Source organism: Fulmarus glacialis, unplaced genomic scaffold (genome assembly GCF_000690835.1).
Source record: "Fulmarus glacialis isolate BGI_N327 unplaced genomic scaffold, ASM69083v1 scaffold44624, whole genome shotgun sequence".
NCBI classification, from domain to species: domain Eukaryota; kingdom Metazoa; phylum Chordata; class Aves; order Procellariiformes; family Procellariidae; genus Fulmarus; species Fulmarus glacialis.
The window spans coordinates 41,277-60,333 of NW_009208243.1; the positions used below are offsets into that span (position 1 = coordinate 41,277).

The window sequence follows — 19,057 nt, forward strand, 5'->3', positions numbered from 1 at the left end:
CTGCTCCTCCACACCGCAACACGAGCACCTTGTGAGGCAGGTCTGGGTGAAGGGCAACCCTCTGCAAGACACTACTCCAATGCTGACAAGAGCGTGGGCTAAACACAGTTCTATTACCGTTTCAAGTGTTCAGACTCACAGTTGTTATTTTAACTCTTCATTTTATATATCCCCTAGCGTACTAGGAAATTGGTTTATGTTGGTAGAATCCCTACTGGGAGGACTGACTCCATTTTCCTGCAAAAATAACCGTACAAGAGTAGCACAATTTCATGCCAACAACAGCAAGTGAAATTTTTCTGACAAAGAAAATGTTCCTTGAGGAATTTCATCACAATCACAGTATTTTGTAAAAAGATCCAGCTTTAAACTAAATTCTGCAAATCTTTTTGCAAGAACTTTTCATACGGGGAGAAGGCAAACCAGAAGAAGAAGAAGTTCTTTCCATCTCACTTCCCATGTTGCCATAGCTCCACGTTGAAAAAAAATGTTTTGGTATCTTGAACACCACAATAAATGGAGCACATCAGTAAATAGGATCATGTTCTGTCTCACATACTCTTTCCTCAGACTACCCTTCCATCCATTAACATTCCAATATGATGGAACTGCTAATGTCTAAGATGATACACAATGTAAGCAGCAGTCTTCTGTTAGGATCTTTGCTCAGCTGTTGAGATAAGGGGAGTGATTCTGCCTCACACTGTCAAAATCATGCCAGGATTGCAGGTCTTGTATCCCTGGTCCTCACTATGGCTGACTAAAGTTGTAAAGCAGGTCCTATATATTTATTTTACTTCACAGTGCTTCCCTTCCTCCTGCTTTTGAAAGATAAAAGAGTGGAGTCTGGAAGCAACACAGGTCAAGCTCAGCAGCTGAGTCTTACAAAGGAAAAGAAAGGGTATTTTTCTAATGCTGCACTAATGCTTTATTCCCCAGTGGGCAGCCAGCAAACCCCAGCTCAGAAGCGGCTGTCTTCCACAAAACACTTCGTGGAGGAGAATCAGACTGTCAAGGGGCGTACAGGTAAAGTTGAGATTACCTAACAGGAGGTGGCATAATATAGTAAGTTGGGACTTGCTGTTTGGAAGGCAATTGCCCTGTTGAACTTTCTTTCCCCCATCTCATGGCAACCCTGTGGAGATACAAAGAGGAGTCTGAATGACAGTCACTTTACCAGAGGCAGAGAGGTCCATCAGAGGAATATTTCCCTGGGACATAACAAATCAGTCAAGGTACAGCAGGTGGGGATGGAGAGGGCAGGGAGGCAGACTGTAAAGCTGTGCTAGTCAGTTCAGCAGCACTTGCTGAGTCGCATGGAGATGTTTCCTACCTGGAGCCTGAGCACCAGAACAATCACGGCCAGGGAACGGCAAGTATGCCTTTGTCCAAAGCCTTGCTCACCTGTTTGAAATGGATGCTAGCTAAACCTCCTCACTTGAGGTTAAGGTCACTTCTCCTGGATTTGCAGAAACGCAACAGGTGAGCCTGTGCTTCCACACTTAGTAATCCTTCAGCAGCAATCGCCAACACCTTCCCGCAAGCCCTGCTAAGCAGTCGTCTTGTGGGGACGGGCTGAGTTCAAAGCTGGTCCTTGACTTTTTACCCACCACTGATTTTGGGCTGATCCCAAAACACTGTGGACATTACATTCATACATCATTACAGCAACCACAAAAGAGGCAACTTATCTAGGAGAAACAGAAGCAAGCCCTGGGTCTATGACAGAGCAGAAGTTTGTAACACCAATGATTTCCACAGTGCAAGTGAACTCTATCATTCAGCAGACCTGCAAGACTGTAGCACAAAGAGCGCAGCAGCCATCTTAGTGTGATGTCTCTGACCTCAGCATGGATAGGAAGACTAATCATGAGATGTCTCCTTTGTGACTGGTTTAGTTTTCAGAGGTTTAATAGCTGTCACTCTCCTGAAGCAGAACGGCCTCATCCGTGGCTATGGTAACAGGGAAAAAGGTGGTGGTACAGCAGTCTGAGAGCAAAAGAGACAGCTCCATGTCACACGCCCACAAACTAAGCCAGTAAAAGGGTCATCTGGTATATGAAGTGGTGAGTAGAAAAATGGTTACATAAATGCTATGGCTCACTGGGTAAGAAGGGAGACTGGCAGAAGCACTTGCAAAATGAAAACCTTCCAAAACTATTACTACATACTTTCCATAAACAGGTGTGAAGAGCTACATTGAATATGAAACATCTTGGAGATTATGGACTTTGTCAGACAAGTTGCCAAAGCCTGGCACTGTCCTCTCTACAGGATTTGTTGCAAAGGACAATGAATTACATCTCAAAAAGATGCTGCATAGTTGTAATTTCCAGTGTTTCCCTTCATTTTGGTGTTGTAAAGAGTGGACAGAATGAGCTCTGTTGCCAGCAGTTGGGATGATCTGCAATGACCTGGACTAATCCCGCTGACCATTATTGAACAATCAGCGATCTGCATGCCTCACTATCTCTAGTATGTAACCAGACGCGGCCAGGATGAGTAGAGAGCAGCAACCCAAGCATCCTACATTCAGTGGCTCTCACAAGACTGGACAGCAGCCTCTTATCCCTTGCTCATGAAAATGCCAATTGGCATCCTACAATACCTTGATGAGGTCACAGACATGGTAGCAAAGAGGATGCAAAAATCAGAAATTCTCTCTCTTGTCCTTCTGGATGTACACGAAGGAAGAGACTCTTCCATTAGCAAATAACCATTCCTGGTGAACCCTAGTGCAAGGCAGGGGGTGTACTCCCCTGGGAAATTGTTATTTAAACTACCACAAAAAAGGACTATTTCTTGATGGCAATATATGTAGCTATTTCAAAACTGCCGTGGTTTCATTTTTCTCAGATAACACAAAGACAAGGTTAATTTTATTGAAAAATTTAAGTGATATGCCAAGATATCATAATGGTAGTCATTAACCTGGACCCTCTTCATTATTGGCAGCTGAAATCAGGTATGTGATCAGTATTACCTGACAGACAATAAACAGCTGTTCATCATCTCCTATCCACTCTTCAGGTTACACTGGAAGCTTCTTTAGCACAGCAGTTTAGTCAACAAGAAGGAAATGCCTGCTCCTTCCTAAAGAGGGCATGGAAACCATTCTCATGAACAGCACTTCCTCCGAATTTGATTGGACTACCCACATTCAATTACACTCACTTGAAGAACAATGTGACCGCTCCCAATCTTCCAAATACCCTCTGGAGTAGTTTGTTTCACCTCCAGCTTGCAGACTACTTGCTGGGACAACACTGAAACTGTGTCCTCTGCACAACAGAACGTCTTCAGGATTCTTCCTGTCCACAAGAACCAATCCTGGAAACTGTCCTTTCCAGTCTCAGAATCCCTCCCACATACCCATGAAACAAACCTATCAGCTGCAGAAAATCTCCAGGAACATCAAAAAACCATCTATATCAGCCCCAATACATAACAGCACATACAATGAATCATACACTGAGTACATCCAGGGATGGTCTCACTGACTTTTTTATGTTGAGCTAGACAACAATAAGTAAAAGCAAGAGGACATCCTTACAAGTGAGTGAATGAGTGAGAAAGTAATGAGGAAGGACAAGGATAATGACAATAGATCACAGTGGCATTGATTCGCTACACAGGAAACTGATGACTCAGAAAGGTTCCTCTTTAATTTCTATACAGCAGCCACCCCAAAATCATTGCTCACACTGGCCATCATTAATTTGTTGATTTCTTGAAGGCATTCCGATAGAAGTAGTAGATCTTAAAAGTGGTTTTATGGACTTGTTCCTCCACAGCACTCTGCAAGTAAAAGGCAATGAGGAATGCAGATGATAGTGATATACTGAACTTTCAAGGCAGGAGTGAAGGGAAGGAGGCATGCATGTACAACCTAATGAGATGAGATGAGATGAGATGAGATATCAACTCTCTCTGTAGTCAGTGGGAATCTTTCTATTAACTTCAATGAGAGTTCAATCAAGCCCTAAAGGACAAAAATAGAGCAGGTCACTAAAGCAGACTGTGAAAGCGCAAACGGGTTTTGAAGTATTCCGGAGGTGTTAATATTAAAAAGTATGGCCAATGCGATATATTTCTGCAAAGTGAGGCAGCATCTGTATGCTCTGACTAAAGTATGTTTCCCAGGTATGAAAAGCGCCCAGATCCCAGGTACATTTCTAGATCATTATATCATGGGAGCAGCGTAAAACATGTTACCTTCTGACAGGCTGCAAACGATCAGGGCAAAGAAACACATACCTTATACCACTAGGAAGTTGGGATACTCAGATTTCCACTGATCGTGCACCATTTATTTCTAGTCCTGCTGGCTGCTAAGCTCTATGTGACTATTATCTTTTAGTGACTTATAAAGAGAAAAAAAGGAAAAAACACAGGCTCACACAGGTTTGACTCTTCCCTCTCTCCAGTTAAATTTCTATCAGAGGGAAATCTCTATACCCTTCTAATTTTACAAGAAGGGGTCAGTTCTTCCTCTATAGACCATGTGTTGAGGGGATGCATGGATCCTTCTTTTCCCTTCCATATAATCATTCTATTCAAGTCTCCACATTTCTTCCCTCACTCTCTTCAGTGCCAGTCCAAAACTGTCAGCTGATGTAGCATGAACTGCTAGGAAGGAAATAGAGAAATATTTCATGAAATTTCTATGGCGGGATTCCTTTTTTAGATGATAAAAAAACAGTGGTATCTAGCCCTAGCTGTCCTCAGGACAGTAACTATTATCATCATGTAGGAACTGAGGAGGGAGAAAATAAGTAGCAAGCGGAATAATGCACTTTTGAGGTCCATCATCTGGTTATCTAATAGAGAGAACAAACACTTTGATAGATCAATAAGGAAACTTTTTAATGACAGTAAACATTTCTTAGCCCTGGTTCAGACTATGGATCGGAGTTAAAAATGCCAGAATTCTAAATACTTTGCATTTACTAAGTTATACTTATCAGATGCTTTGCTATAAAAATATTACATTTAACTTTCACCAATCAATAAAGTGAATTGCATTCATCAATGATTTGATATATGTTGCTAGATATAAAATACTTAGCACTTAGGTACACATTTCTATGTAAAAGCTTTTCATTATACTAACTTCTGCGATAATTATAAATCTTGCTTGTTGCTCATCCTTCATTACTCCTCCCTCCCTTCCCAACTCTTCTTTTTTTGTAATTCATTTCAAGTAGCTAAAACTGGGTGCAGAGCAACTAAACAATTATCTAGGATCAATTCCAAAGAAACAGTTGAGGAAAACACAAGTATGCTTTATGAGATTCCACTGGGAGGAAAGTTTATTTTTACCTGATTTGTTAGACACCCATATAATTGCCTCTGATGAGATGTGGCTCGTATTTCCTACTGCAATTGTTAATGGAATCTGCCACAAGTAGCTGCAAGACAAAGGAGGGGGAATCTAAGAACAAAAATACTGAACTGATTCTTCTCACAGCAATCAGGAATCATGTCAAAGAAATCAAAACACAATTTCAGTAGCAGTGTAAAGATGTGGATTCTAACAAGTTACTTTGATTTTGAAATTCATTTGCTGTTAGCGATAAAACAATGAAAAAGTCATTCATCTTAAAAAAAAAAAACCTAAATTATATTTTACATTTTTCACACACTATCATCATATGAGGACTTTTTTGCAAGGCTTTCCTAATTTAACAAAATGATTCACGAAAGAGGAAATAATGATTTCCCATAGAAAGAAGAACACTTTTTTACATTTACTTAGAAAAAGAGAACCTCCAGGTAAAACATACTTTGATTTATAGGGACTCCAAAGTTTAAAAATAACATACTCTTCTAGCAACTTCTTAAAAAGCTATGACGGGCTTTCACAGCTGCTGGTTTATAAAAACAAAACGAATAGGATGGATCTCCACTTCTTTGTACCATTTATTATCACTTACGTGTATGCAAACTGGACAAAACATGCTACATGTGGATTTGGAAATATGCTGGTGTAATCAGACCCCAACTTCCTTATAGGGTATCACAAATTGTTTCTCATTTGGAATAAACGTTGTAATTTACCTAAGACTTTTATATAACATCTTTATCTCAATAAACAGAAATTGACTGTATGAAGTCAATCTTTTGGGAGAGAGATGGAAAGGATGAATTCCTGCGTGTCTTCACCATCACCTCTATTCCCGAACTCTCGAAAGTATCACTTCACCAGCCAGTGAAAGAACAGACATTTCCCTCACAGGCCTGCCATGTCATTTTGTACACCACTTAGGGGGAAGCACTCAGTGATGGTACAGGTGGTACCTTTGTCTAGGGAGTATATGTGCATTTAAGCAAAGCAGCATGGCAAGAGAATGGCCCCAACTCAGATATCACCGTATGCTACCACTTTGACACCAAAAAAGTGTATCATTTTAGATTGATTGCATTAAAACGGTGCAAGGATGAGTGTGGGCAAGTTCTTGATGTCTACATCAGCTTCTCTCCTGCTAGTACATAGCATTGCAAAACTAGCCTATGGTACTAAAAAAAATTAGGTTTGCTCCTTTCCGCTTACCCAGAAGCCTGCTCCACTGAACTACAAACACCACCCAAATGTGCCACAACCGCAGTCGACCCGTGCTGGCTTGCAAGGGTTGTCTTGCAAGGCCTGCCTTGCTGGCCTCACTTGGGTGCTGGGGGATGGAGAGACCCCTGCCCTGCCAGCACTGCTGCCACGCTCAGCTCCCGGCTCCCCCCTCATTCGCGAAGAGCCCCCCGCATGCACAGGGGGTTGCAGTGCTCAGAACAGAACCACATGTGCCGGCAAACACTTGTCCATTCAGCAGTGATACAGCAGAGAGGGGGAGATATTTGGAAAACTGTACAGCTGAAAGAGCCATGAGTGACACTAGGAAGAAAACACGGCATTTATTGCCATATGGGAGAAGAAAAAAGGTCCCATGTGATTTTGGGTTCTCTGAATGTTGATATCATGACACACTGGGAAAATTATTAGATCTACTCATGCACCGAAGACACGTTCCACATGAGCACACACTCTGGCAGATGCTTTTTGGATAATTAAGCTCTGGCATTTGAAGATGCTACTGCCTTTATCAGTCTGCCCACTCCTTGTGCTGGACGTTGCACCCTCCATAGCACAGCCAGCAGAAAAGGATGTCCACTGGTGCATTAGCTTCTCCAGTTCTCAGTCTGGGGTCTTCACACAAAGTTACCTTCATTGTTGGCTTAACTAATATTCTGGACTGTGAACTGGAGTAATGAGGTGAAAACGTGTACTGTGTCCTGCTGTTTCTGCTACAGCGGCAGTAAATTCTGAGTTCGACAGGTGAGGGCAGTCAGGAGATGCTGCGAAGCGATGCACCAGAGAATATTCACTACTCTCTTAAATACTTTATACCTTACTAGACACGCACCGGCGTTTTAGAGTCTGCCCAAAAAACCTTCTAGGAAATATATCATCTTTAAAAACACACCCAGTTCTAAATACTCGGCTCTCCAGAATGAAAAAGATGCTGGCAAACTGTTATCAAGAAAAATGAGGCAAAATTAAGCATAAAGCTGGTACATTATTTGAAAGAACAAGAACTTTGGTATATGAAAAAAATGAAAGAACTGCATTTGCATGGTATTTTTATGACTCTTGAGATCAACTCCTACTGAAAAAGTTAAACTGCAAAATAAAAGATTCTGAGAGCTGCCTATGTAGCTTATTTAAACACATATAAACATACATAAATATAAGTGTATGACATCTACATGGACAACTGTTATTTTGAGAAGGAACTTCATAAAAAGATATTCTGTACATTGCAATATCTATACAGAGAAGACTTTTTTATTACTTTATATTATTATTTTATGTTACCTCCAATTAAGGTAAATCCTACTGAAGTAAGGACAGATCCTTCTGTCACCATCCCTGGAAGTATTTAAAAGACATGTAGATGAGGCGCTTAGGGACATGGTTTAGTGGGCATGGTGGTGTTGGGTTGACGGTTGGACTTGATGATCTTAGAGGTCTTTTCCAACCTTAATGATTCCATGATTCTATGATTCTATGATTCTCTGAAAGGTGATCTAGCTGTGGAATAGGAGTCATGTAAGCGACCCATCCTCAGAAAATACATGTGGATTTAGTTGGGAAGACTAGTACTGGTAGATTCAATTTTTATCTTCCCAAGATGAAAGACCTACTGATGTTCTCAGCACTCTTCAGAACCTCCAAACCTTCTCATCCTCTTGGTTATTGGTTTACCAGGTGAACCACAGATTTCCTTTATAATAGACCTCTCCAGAAACCCATTTTTCCTGTTTGTACTGCTGCTGTTCTCTGGATGTTTATCTGCTTTCCCCTTCCAGTCCTCTTCATTCTCAGTGAAACTTCTGCCGCTGCTGCAGAAGCAGCCATGGCTAACTTTTTTATCTGTATGTGAGGGAGATGTATCTGGCTCACCTTTCAAGAATTTTTGTTAGGATGACTTCTCCTAAACACCATCTCTGAGTGATCTGTATGGACTGTGTTCTCCGGCTGTGACTAGGAAGAAGCAAACTTTTTTGTACTTTGCTATCGCACTCTTCTACTTCACAGAGAAAAGAGGAAGAGGGCCCACTTGCCTGTTGTCCTCCTGCTTTGTCTGGCAGTAGTGCACATCTTTTATTTTTTCTTTATACGTTGGGAGCACCTATGTTTTCTGTATGTATTTGACCAGGGTAAGGAGCATCCTGTTCCACCTGGCCATCTGCTGCCTGCTGTGACAAACCAGTTCCAGTGAAAGTAAGAATCCAGTCTCGAGGACCCAGCGACTAGAGCAGCAGGACTTGAGACCACCCATTTGGTCCTCCTACCCTCAAGAATATGTCTGCAGGAATCGGCTCCAGGTAGCACACTCAGGCCCTAGAGCTAATGAACTGTGTGTCCAATCTGCCTGAGATGTTGCTGAGCTTCAGAGGAATCTGCACATGATGTCCCTCTGGATACAAACCTGATCACCTTAACAGGGAGCTAAAGGCAGACCACTTAATTGTGGGGAAATTAAGGGTATTTCAGGAATTTAAGAAACCAACTCTGAGGATGAGGGGGAGAGACATCTAAAATTGGAACAGACATAGTAAATATGAACTGTGCTGTACACAACATAGTTCAGCCATAAATTTCTTCAAGAGATGTAGGAAAGGGGGATCTTGTTGAAAGGTAGTATAAATAAGCCTTTTGATTACAAGTGAGAAACTGTTAATGTGAAATAGTTAAATATAGGTTGACATGCACAATTAAAGGGAATGCTTTGGTGCTTTTTTTTTGGTTTTTGTAGCACCACATCAATGCATAATACTGAAGTGTGTTAGCATCTCCATTCAGCTTGAGGAATAATAAGAGGGACTTGTCTGATGAAGTAATACAATCTTGCATCTGCTAAAATACATGCAATACTAGAAGCTAGCTAATTATGCTCTGATTAGATTATATAGATTTTTTTGTCTTGAGCATTACATAATGACTATATAGCCAGTATTAGTGTACTTTATCTCACTCAGAAAATGATCATATTTGTGATGAGTACTTGCTTACGTCTTGACTTCCAACAAATAAGAACTGAGATCCCTCCATGGGCAAATTCTGAGAGCATAAAGTATTAAGCAAACATGATGCCTCACACTTCTGCCTCTGATGAACAGTAATATTGTAGTAACATTGGATTTTCAGTGGAACAATTAGTTGGCTTCTTTGTAAAGAGCTATGCAAAGCCAAAAAATGGCAGTAGATAGTTTCTTCTGCTGACAAAGCAAAGATCTCAGGTCATTAAAAAAGAAAAGGTAAGGTCCCTGGAGTTTCAGATTTTGCACACCTTTTCAACTACTTTTTCACATTAATGAACGTTTTCACTGAGATGTAAACCCATATGTTTTCAAGATTCATTCTCCCAGTTACCATAATGTGCCAAGCTTCCACCCACTGCCTCTAGTGAATACCACATACTTCCAGTGACATTTCTCCTTTCTCCCCAGATTCAAATCTAAACAAAGAAGTTCAGCTATTCAGTCATTACAGAATAATGAAGATATCTGCTCAATATTCAGAAGCTTATTATCCTTGGCTGCATTATAAAGAGTAGACAAGTAATGTAATTGCTTCATGTAAAGTGACAGAACATCTGTACCTAAAATACCACATCTGAACTTAGCTAATCTGCTTTTTGAATGGGAGAGGACACGAAAAACCACATCCCTCTCTATATCCTTCTGCTTTTACAGACCTCTGGGTTAAACACTCCTAATGCATCCTGCTGTTCTTTATACAGAAACTATACTTAATCCTTGTTATTGTCCACCTCTGTATTTTTTCTACCTATTATACTCTTTTCCAGGTTAGAAAGCCAGATCTGCCCTCCGTGCTTTGAAGGCAGGTCTACCACGGATTAGGAGTGGCATAATTATTTTCTCTTCTACACTCTTTATACTTTTTATACGCTCCTTTCCTACTAATTCCTACTGTTCTATTTACTTGCTTGACTGTGTCTGCACACTGAGCTCATGTTTACAGAAAATTACCTACCATAACTTCAAGATTTCTTTCTTGAGAGAGAAGAGTTTCTTCAGAACCCACCACTGAGCATGTAAGTTAGGATTGTCTTCCCCACAGGTATCACCTTTGCATTTATCAACATTAAGCTTCATCAGTCATTTTATCACCATGTCAACCAGCATTAAGGGATACTTCTGTAATCTTGGTAATTAACTTTTGGGTTTACCACCCTCACAAACCTCCTATTACCAGAATACCCTGTCACCTCACTCTTCCATGCCCTTTATCACATCATTGAATAGGAAAAACTTCAGCACAGATTTCTCAAGAATTTAATGGGTTATCACCCTCCACTGAGAAATTCAACCATTTAATTTCTCATTTTTTGCTCGTATTTCTTAACTGAGATCCCTCTTATCCCAGTACAGGCTATTTTCTTTAGGAATCGTTAATGAGGAAGCCGGACCTCCAAAAATACATAAAGAACAGTTAAAATGATAAGAGGCTAGATATGTCTAGATGTCTAGAAGACATCTATTAATAGTCTTTGATTATATACTTAGCTGGAAAATCAAAGGAGGAGAACCATGACAAGGTAGAAGAACAGAACAATGTACGACTTTAGAAAAAAAAAAATTATTTTTTACTACATCTAACAACAGAAGAATAAAGGACAAAATTATAATGCTATGCACAAAAGCAAATTAAGTGATCTGCCTCTTAGCAGGATATAAGAAGCATAATTATTTTGAAGTGTAGTGGCAAGCATGAACTTAAATCACAGAATGATTTAGGTGGGAAGGGACCTTAGGAGATACAACCCTCTGCTCAAATGTGCTAACAGCACAGGAAAACAGAGTTTCATTGTAGGTAGAACATGAGATCAGAGGAGGATACACAGGCTGTACGTTCAGCAGCATCATACAAAGTCAATAAAGTCAAATGCGGCAAATGATTTACCATCTGCTTTTTTTCCTAATGCCTCTCAGTGCAAAGCATCTACAGAACTACTTTCAGAAAAGCTGAACACCAAAAGCTGTATGTACCTTCACACAGCTTACTAGGCTGAGAAATGAAATTTTGAGTTGTCTAAATTATCCCTGGTTGGAAAAACAGAAATAATGTATCTTCCATCAGCTGGCACTGGTGAAATCTCAGCCATCACTCTTCTCTGACTTTCTCTGGGCTAAATTCAGTTGTGCAAGGTGGTGTCAAATGAGCTGCCGTGAGGTACCTGAGACATCTGTTAGGAGCTGAAAGATATGGCACAGCACCTACAGATGCTCCCGCCCATGTAGTGGCAGCACAAGGTCAAGCAAGATACCTGAGGGCACCTCCAATGGTGCAGTCACCTGTGCAAGCAATTAAACGAGCATCTCCATCCACTTGATGTTGACAACGATACCTTCCGCAATTCCCAAGGAAACCTTTTCATTTCTAACTGAAAAAGCCAAATTTTCAAAACCAAGCTGCTCATAAGAAAGAGAACACGTCAGCACAGATTTTCAACTATAATATTTAAAACAGGCACTGCTGAAACATTTTATAACTACTATTTAAATAAAAACTTCCAGTTTGCTGATTCAAAATTAATTTCAGCTTGAAATACAAGTTAATTGAAGGGAGAAGTTAAAATGAGTGAAATGAAATGTAAGGTACTGAAAATATGAACTTGAAATGAATGTTCTTAACCAATTTTTCCCCAATTTTTTGCTTTGATTTTTGTCCTGATTCAGTACAGGGAAATGTTTTGATATGTTGAAAATTTCTGTGGGATGGGAATCCATTTCTTGCTCATCTGTAACACTTACTAATCTTTGTAAAGTATTTTGAGAATATAACAATCTGAGACTTCATATCACGGAAGGATATGATTAAAGCTATTTAACACAGAGATAAAGTGAGGCATTAAAAAAATTTAAGAGTAAAAAGGATAAAAAGAAAATCCAAGAACAAAACTGACCGGTTATGACACCTGGCTCCTTGTTTTAACCACCAGAACTTAACATCCACAATGTCAACTCTGTCTCTTCAGTTGAAGATAAAAGTCTGGTACATCCAGAATGGCTGAAGCTGAGAAACAGGGAGCAAGGACTCCTTGGCATTAGTTTCCCACTCTCAGCTCTCCAGATGGAGAATGCTGAAATTTCATTTACACAGAGACATATGCTTGGGTGAGCAGCGCTGAGTCTGAGGAGGAGACACCTTCCTGGTGTGGCCCTTGCCAACAGTGACGATTCCTTGATAAGGTTAGGATGCTGACGGGCATTTCTTACCGAAGGAATACCTTGCTATGAGCCATCCGCATGAACTCATGTTGTTGGGATTTCAGAGACAAAAGAACACGAAAGCAAAGTAATGAGAAAATGTGACCTTTTGGAAAGCAAGTAAGTCTTACAGAACAAAATGAAAACTAAGAATTAAAGATTTGTATTTTTACTTCAGTTGCATACTTGGCTGATCTGCAGAGAAGTACAAATAGTGGTCAGTAAAAGAAGCATTTAGCTGCATGGTTGCAAATGTTTCTGACTAATAACCTTAAAGTCCATAATAAAATAAAGGGCACAGAAAGTTGATAACCTGAACCAACTAAAGGATAGTGTGAAGTTTGGATATTAAATCAGTACAGCAGAAAGAAAGTGGAGATCTCTCATTTCTTCTCCCTGCCAAGACAACTGCAATTTCTGCGAGCAAGGCAAAAGAAGGCCTTTGTTTTCAGTGAATTTTGAATATTAAGGTTCAAAGATAAATTGGTAACGGAAAAGCTGAACATGTATTCAACTAATCTACGAAATTACAAGCCTTGTTGCCGTGATGCCTGGAAGCATTTATTCCTAGGCTGAGAGCACAAGTAGACATAAGGTGGTCAGTGGGAAACAAGTTGTTGAACAGCACAACAGCTTTAGAGCTTCCTACTACAGAAAGAGATTATACACGAAGCAAAACTCAGCGGTACCAGGGTAAAATTTTGTAAGCCACACTTTCTAGAGAGATTGTGTTGGGAAAGATAATTTAAAAGTATCATAGAGATTTTCCCAGGTTATTGTATAGTATAGTATCTCATTCAGTAAAGAGTATTTCAGGTTCCAGGGGAAGCTCATGTGAATATCACAGGAAATCACATACTTTTATTAAGTGTGATTCTACAGAGTGTTAGTTCTGTTTAATGGATAAGGAGCTGACGAAATATTCATGTTGTGAGTATCATTCTCACAAGACTGAAGAACACAGAGATTTCATTAGATTTAATACGTGCCAGTAAAGTGATTGTAGGCTGTGCCCAGAGGCACAACACAACAGAAGAAGACGTTATTCCCACTCTCACAAGTATTACACCTCCTATACTAAGCCAAGGTGTCAAGAGATTCCTTGTACGTTGTCAGCATGGAAGATGGCAGACAGGAAAGGAAGATTTCACTAACTCTGTAGCAAAGACAAATACAAGATGAAAAATGGATAAAGGAGAACAATTTGAAGTAACTGAGATCAACTGAGAACAGCTTGGAGGTATTCACCGGTCATCGGCATATGCCCAGTGTGATCTTAATTCCTATGTTCAGAGTGAGAACAAGAAGTTTAGTGCAAGCAACAATGAGAAACAAGTGAAAAACACTGGTAAAGGTAACTGATTAAGTTGGATTCCCCTACAAGTGTGATAAAAAAGCAGACAACAGCAGACTTTTTAATCAAATAAGAAGTTGAAATTAGCTAACTTGAATTCAGAACGGACAGCACTTAGGTTTTCTTAAGTGGAGAAGGCCTGCTGGTGTCTGAATTGACAGGACTTTCGCAAGTCCTGCAGATAGACAATTTCTGACTGCAGCACTGTATGCAGTGAGGAAATGAAGAGAGCAGGAGACAGTAAGTGTGCCATACCACATTAATTGTGGAATGCATATCAAGAGTTTGCTGGACTTGAGCAAAATAAGGAAAGGATATGGTGTTAAGGTTGGGATCCTGGGGTTTCAGGGGTTCTGCCCTCACCCAAGACTAACAGACTGGCCAACAAGAAAAAGGTAAGCTAAGGGAAAAAAAGGGACAGAGAAGATCGTAACAGTGACTACACGACCAACTAGAAAAAAATTGAAAGAAAAAGATTGTGGAAGTATTTACTCCAAGATCATTCTGGACTATACTGGGCAGAGGCATTTCCAGACCCTTTACAAAAGCAAGGTACGAATTTGGACTTTGGTGGGCTCTCTGAAGTAAAGACAGTGTTCCAGCATAGTCTTTAGGGAGCTCTATCCGACTATAATACAGATTGTATTTTTTTCATCCATGAGTCCAGACATAATGGAGTTAGGGTGCCATGTAATACACATGCAGTATTGTCCAAGCAGATAACAAAACTGCAACTGAGGCACACGTTACTTAGAAATTAATGGTCTTTGTGTTACCAATCCAACAGTGTCAAAACCTAATTTTTGTATCAGTTTCTTCTTTCTCACTAATGCCTCACCTATGGAGGAATTCAACTTTTTAGTCAGAGCAACCTACCAACCAAAACAGCCCAATGGGGTCAGCTCTTGATAGGTGCTGCCAGGCAGAGAATGGCTTGACCACCTGGTGGATCTGAATGGGGTGCACACCTGTGGTGTCAGTTTGTGAAGAGTATTGCAAGTTTTTAATAGAAGTGAACTTAATAGATGCCTCACAGATGAACAGAAATCAATTTGTAGAGCAGTCTTGCCTTTTAACTACTAAGATTTATCTACTTTGTCTGAGGTTTTCAAAAGCTCTGATCAGATGTGTAGTTAGGTCCACCTAATATGTATTTCAGAGGAAAGCAAGACTTGGGGATTTGGAAGGTATCTGGAATTGTGGGCCTATTATAATTTTGAATACAAATTATACTTAGCTGCATACATGGAGGAAACTACGCATAACCTTTATAATTTGGAGAAATATTTAGAATTGTGTGAGAGGGTGACTAGGAAGCTTATATTCTAGGTCTTGAAAGATGCTAGCACTTCTGCGATGACTTGCTTCTGATGGTAAGCCTCTTTATTTGCAGTTCTGCCTCAATACAGCTGCTAATTTTATATATTTGTCTATTATGTATGCTTTCATTTAGAAACTCATATTAAAAAAGGCAATCATATTGGTATATTCTAAAATAAGGGTTGATAGTTGCTTCTAAGAGCACCTATTTCTAGGATAGATCATGGATCATTTGGGTTTTTTCTGTATAATAATCTAAATATGAAGATATGGAGGGAAAATATTTTCAATGCCAAAATGGTATTGCTAGAATGTATTTTAGAGGCATGTATTTTAATACAATCATTGACACTATAATTCATCTGTAGTCAGAACAGTGGTTAGTATGTTTAACAGCAATGTGTTACAGATGCAGATTTTGTGGTTTTCTTTTACTCTGCCATAGTCCTAACTCTTCCTGGATTTTACAAGAATCTTTGGAATAATTTTCAGCAATGAGTAAGTCCTAGAACTGAAATAGGGAAAACAATTTACATTCTTCAGGAGTCTTATGCCAAATATAATGCCCTTACCAATGCAGTGAAACCACAAAGTCCCAGACATAAGAAAAGGCTTCAGTGCTGTAACAGCAGCACTAGCATAAAAGAGCCCATGCGTGGCTCTGCACTGTGGGACTGCCTTAAGATGACAGCATGCATATTCTATCAGAAAACGGCTGTAAGTCTTCAGCCATCCCATATAAACGCCACTCTTCTTTGGTCTGATTGCTTTCTTAAGGGTGGACAAAAGGTAATTTAAATGAGTTAATTTGAATTAAATTACCCAATTTGAAAAGAAAAAAAAAATGCATTGTTTGATAATAAAATAATATTATCTGATTATAATTATCTGATTACTAAACCTTCTACAAAGTTCTGTGTAATTTTAACTTAACATTTCATACCAAAATAAATTATAAATCAAGTGGTTATAAATATTACGGGGTTCTCTAAAATTGACTCATTTCAGTGTCAGTGCTAGCAGAGTACCTTACTAAATTTAGAAAAATATTGTGGGCAAAGAACAAATACTACAAATTCTTTGTCAGTACATGCTTTCTCCTCCCTGCCTAACATTACCTTTTTATACTAAAACACAAAAGGCTTCATTTTCAAAAGTGACAAGCAATTTGGGGTGCTGAGTCAGAGATGGATAGAAAGAAGCTGGGTTTAAGCAGTGTTAAGTGTCTATTCTAACAGCTGCCTCTTTACCCTCCAATAAAGGCTCTTAATCTCTCCGGCATCCTCTGTTTCATCTTGCACCAGTGCAAAACGTCCTTGCAGAATTGCACACGTGGTGCTGATCATGCAAACCCCATCTCTATGTTGTCCTTTACCCCTGAGCATAGTCCCTTGACTACAGAGTGCAGATCTGAGATTTCTCTGAACAGAGTGGAAGGATGTGATTATGGGCTGACGAGGGACCCCCCCCAGTAGGAATAAGAGTAGCATTTTAGCTATGCCTACAATCCTCCAATATGTTCTCAGAGACTTAGTGCCAAGCATGTTAGAGTGTGTTCCAATGTTCAGTTCCGATTTCTCCTCAGAATATTGTGAATTTAAGCAAGATTAAAATATAATTCCTATGACAGTTTCTCTTTCCTCCATAAACTTCCCTAAAAGTCCCCCACCAAAGCATCTCCTCCATAAAATCTGAGATTCTACTATTGCGCGTGAAGGCTCACATACAGAGAGAAGGAAAAAAAATCATTATCAGCAACTTAAGAAAGCAAAAGAAGGAAGAGGTAAAAAAGGAAGAGGTAAAAAACGAGTGTGAACTGTAATTTCATCCTCTGATCTACAATGGGGAATCCACATCTCTGATTTTTAGAAAGCCAACAAAATATAACATTTACCCACCTTCATCCCTCCCATTACCCTTGTCTCTGCCAAACGCTGTTTGGGCTTTCCCAATCTGCTCTTTACTTCACTAAAGCCCTTAGTGAAGTAACCTTCTCCATTTCCCTGGTTCTCCGTATTTGCCTATTCCAGCTACACAACTTTAATGCTCCCAACTCCCACCCATGTCTGCACCCTGCCACACAGCGTTCCCTTTCCCTCCCCCTGCATTTAGGCAGCTCCCCACCAGCACTGCTGCCCTGATTCTCCTCTTCGCCTCCCCACCTCACTCTGAATTAAAACATAGTGCTGCCCTCAAGTACATGCTCCTACCCTCACCATGAAATTGATTTAATTAATGTGAGTTAATTAACTAGTTTGGGTATCTAGCAATTCCTGAGAGTTAGCATTAGCAAATAAGATGAGGAAAGTGACACAGCCTGCAGTGATAATAAAATACAGCAGCAGCTTTTCCCTGTCAGCCTAACTTCTGTCAGGATACGAGTGCTGCCACCGCACAGGAAGCAATGACACAATACACCAATTTTGTCTGCTTTAGCATTCTGCAAATTCTAACACTGAAAGTTGCCCATATCCTGCACACCAGAGCATCCTGGAAGTTTGCCTAGTGCGAAGCATTTCTCACAAATAGAAGCTGTGAAATGGTTTTGGAAATAAAGTGTTAAATTACAATTGGCTTTTTTGAAATCTTTGCTAGCATCAAAATCTTGCTGAACAGACATCAGCACAGATATGTGCACGAGCAAATTTTAAGAGCAATTCCTATTCTGATTTAATAGTAATGCAACAACGAGAAGAGCCTCTAAAAAATAAAAAGGTAAGACAAAAGACTTTCTAGTGGCTTCTACAGCAAAAAAATCCTATTGCAGCAGGCAGTGCACAGCACAAGTATTGCACTGACCAACACGAGCATCCAACAGCAAAGGCACTCCTCCCGCACGCGCCCCAGGCAGGCAGGCTTCCTCCAGGTCACTTGTAGAAGCAGCTCTTCTGCCTGCTCATTCGGAGGAGCTGCACTCTGCACAGCACTGTCCTCTCTCAGGCTGCTGGGGTTATGCACACTGAAGGACAAAATCTCTTGGTGTCATAGAGCTGTCCTCTACTAAACACCAGTGTACATGTAAAAAGAAGGAGCTCCCACACTTTCTCACTCTTCTGCAAGAACAAGTATTTTCAAGTCCCTGCTTGACCAACAAAAAAACTGATTAAATCAATATCTGTCTGTGTTCACAGACAGTTTTGTGCTCCACTAGGATTCTTGATTTTTTAATCTCGTTCCTGATAATTCCATTTCCTCTGCGCCTAATACCAGTACCTTCCTCTCCTGGAGCCCATTCCCTTCATTGTTATTACAGCTGATATAGAGGCACTCTGGTCAGTCAAGATGAACCAGGGTACCACGTCTACTCCCTAGGTAGCAACACAAAAGTTGTTTCTAGCAGAAACGTTGATATAAGCATAATCTTTCAGGTATAGTAAAGATGGAAGGCATAACAAGAAAACACTCAAAGGACGTGAGAAAATGGAAGATTAGAGGATATTTCCCAAAGACAGGGAGCTAAATGAGTACTTCTTTTTCTATTTATATTTTGTTATCCCTTTTTCCTCAGCTTATGGAACAATATTTTCCATATTATGGTCCTTGTTATTACATAATTAATACTACAATATGTGTCCTGGTTCCGGCTGGGACAGA

The 19,057-nt window shown here is 40.0% G+C and overlaps 1 protein-coding gene across 1 annotated transcript in view; it reads right to left on the reverse strand.

Annotated features, from left to right (window-relative positions):
* Nucleotides 1-5,411, reverse strand: part of LOC104075783 (thyrotropin-releasing hormone-degrading ectoenzyme-like) — a gene marked incomplete at both ends in the record, with an annotated part of 43,860 nt that extends 38,449 nt beyond the window's left edge. The window contains one exon of the mRNA XM_009576409.1: nucleotides 5,323-5,411. Coding sequence (XP_009574704.1) covers nucleotides 5,323-5,411 — 89 coding nt within the window. The remainder of the gene's footprint in view (nucleotides 1-5,322) is intronic.
* Nucleotides 5,412-19,057: the final 13,646 nt, after the last annotated feature.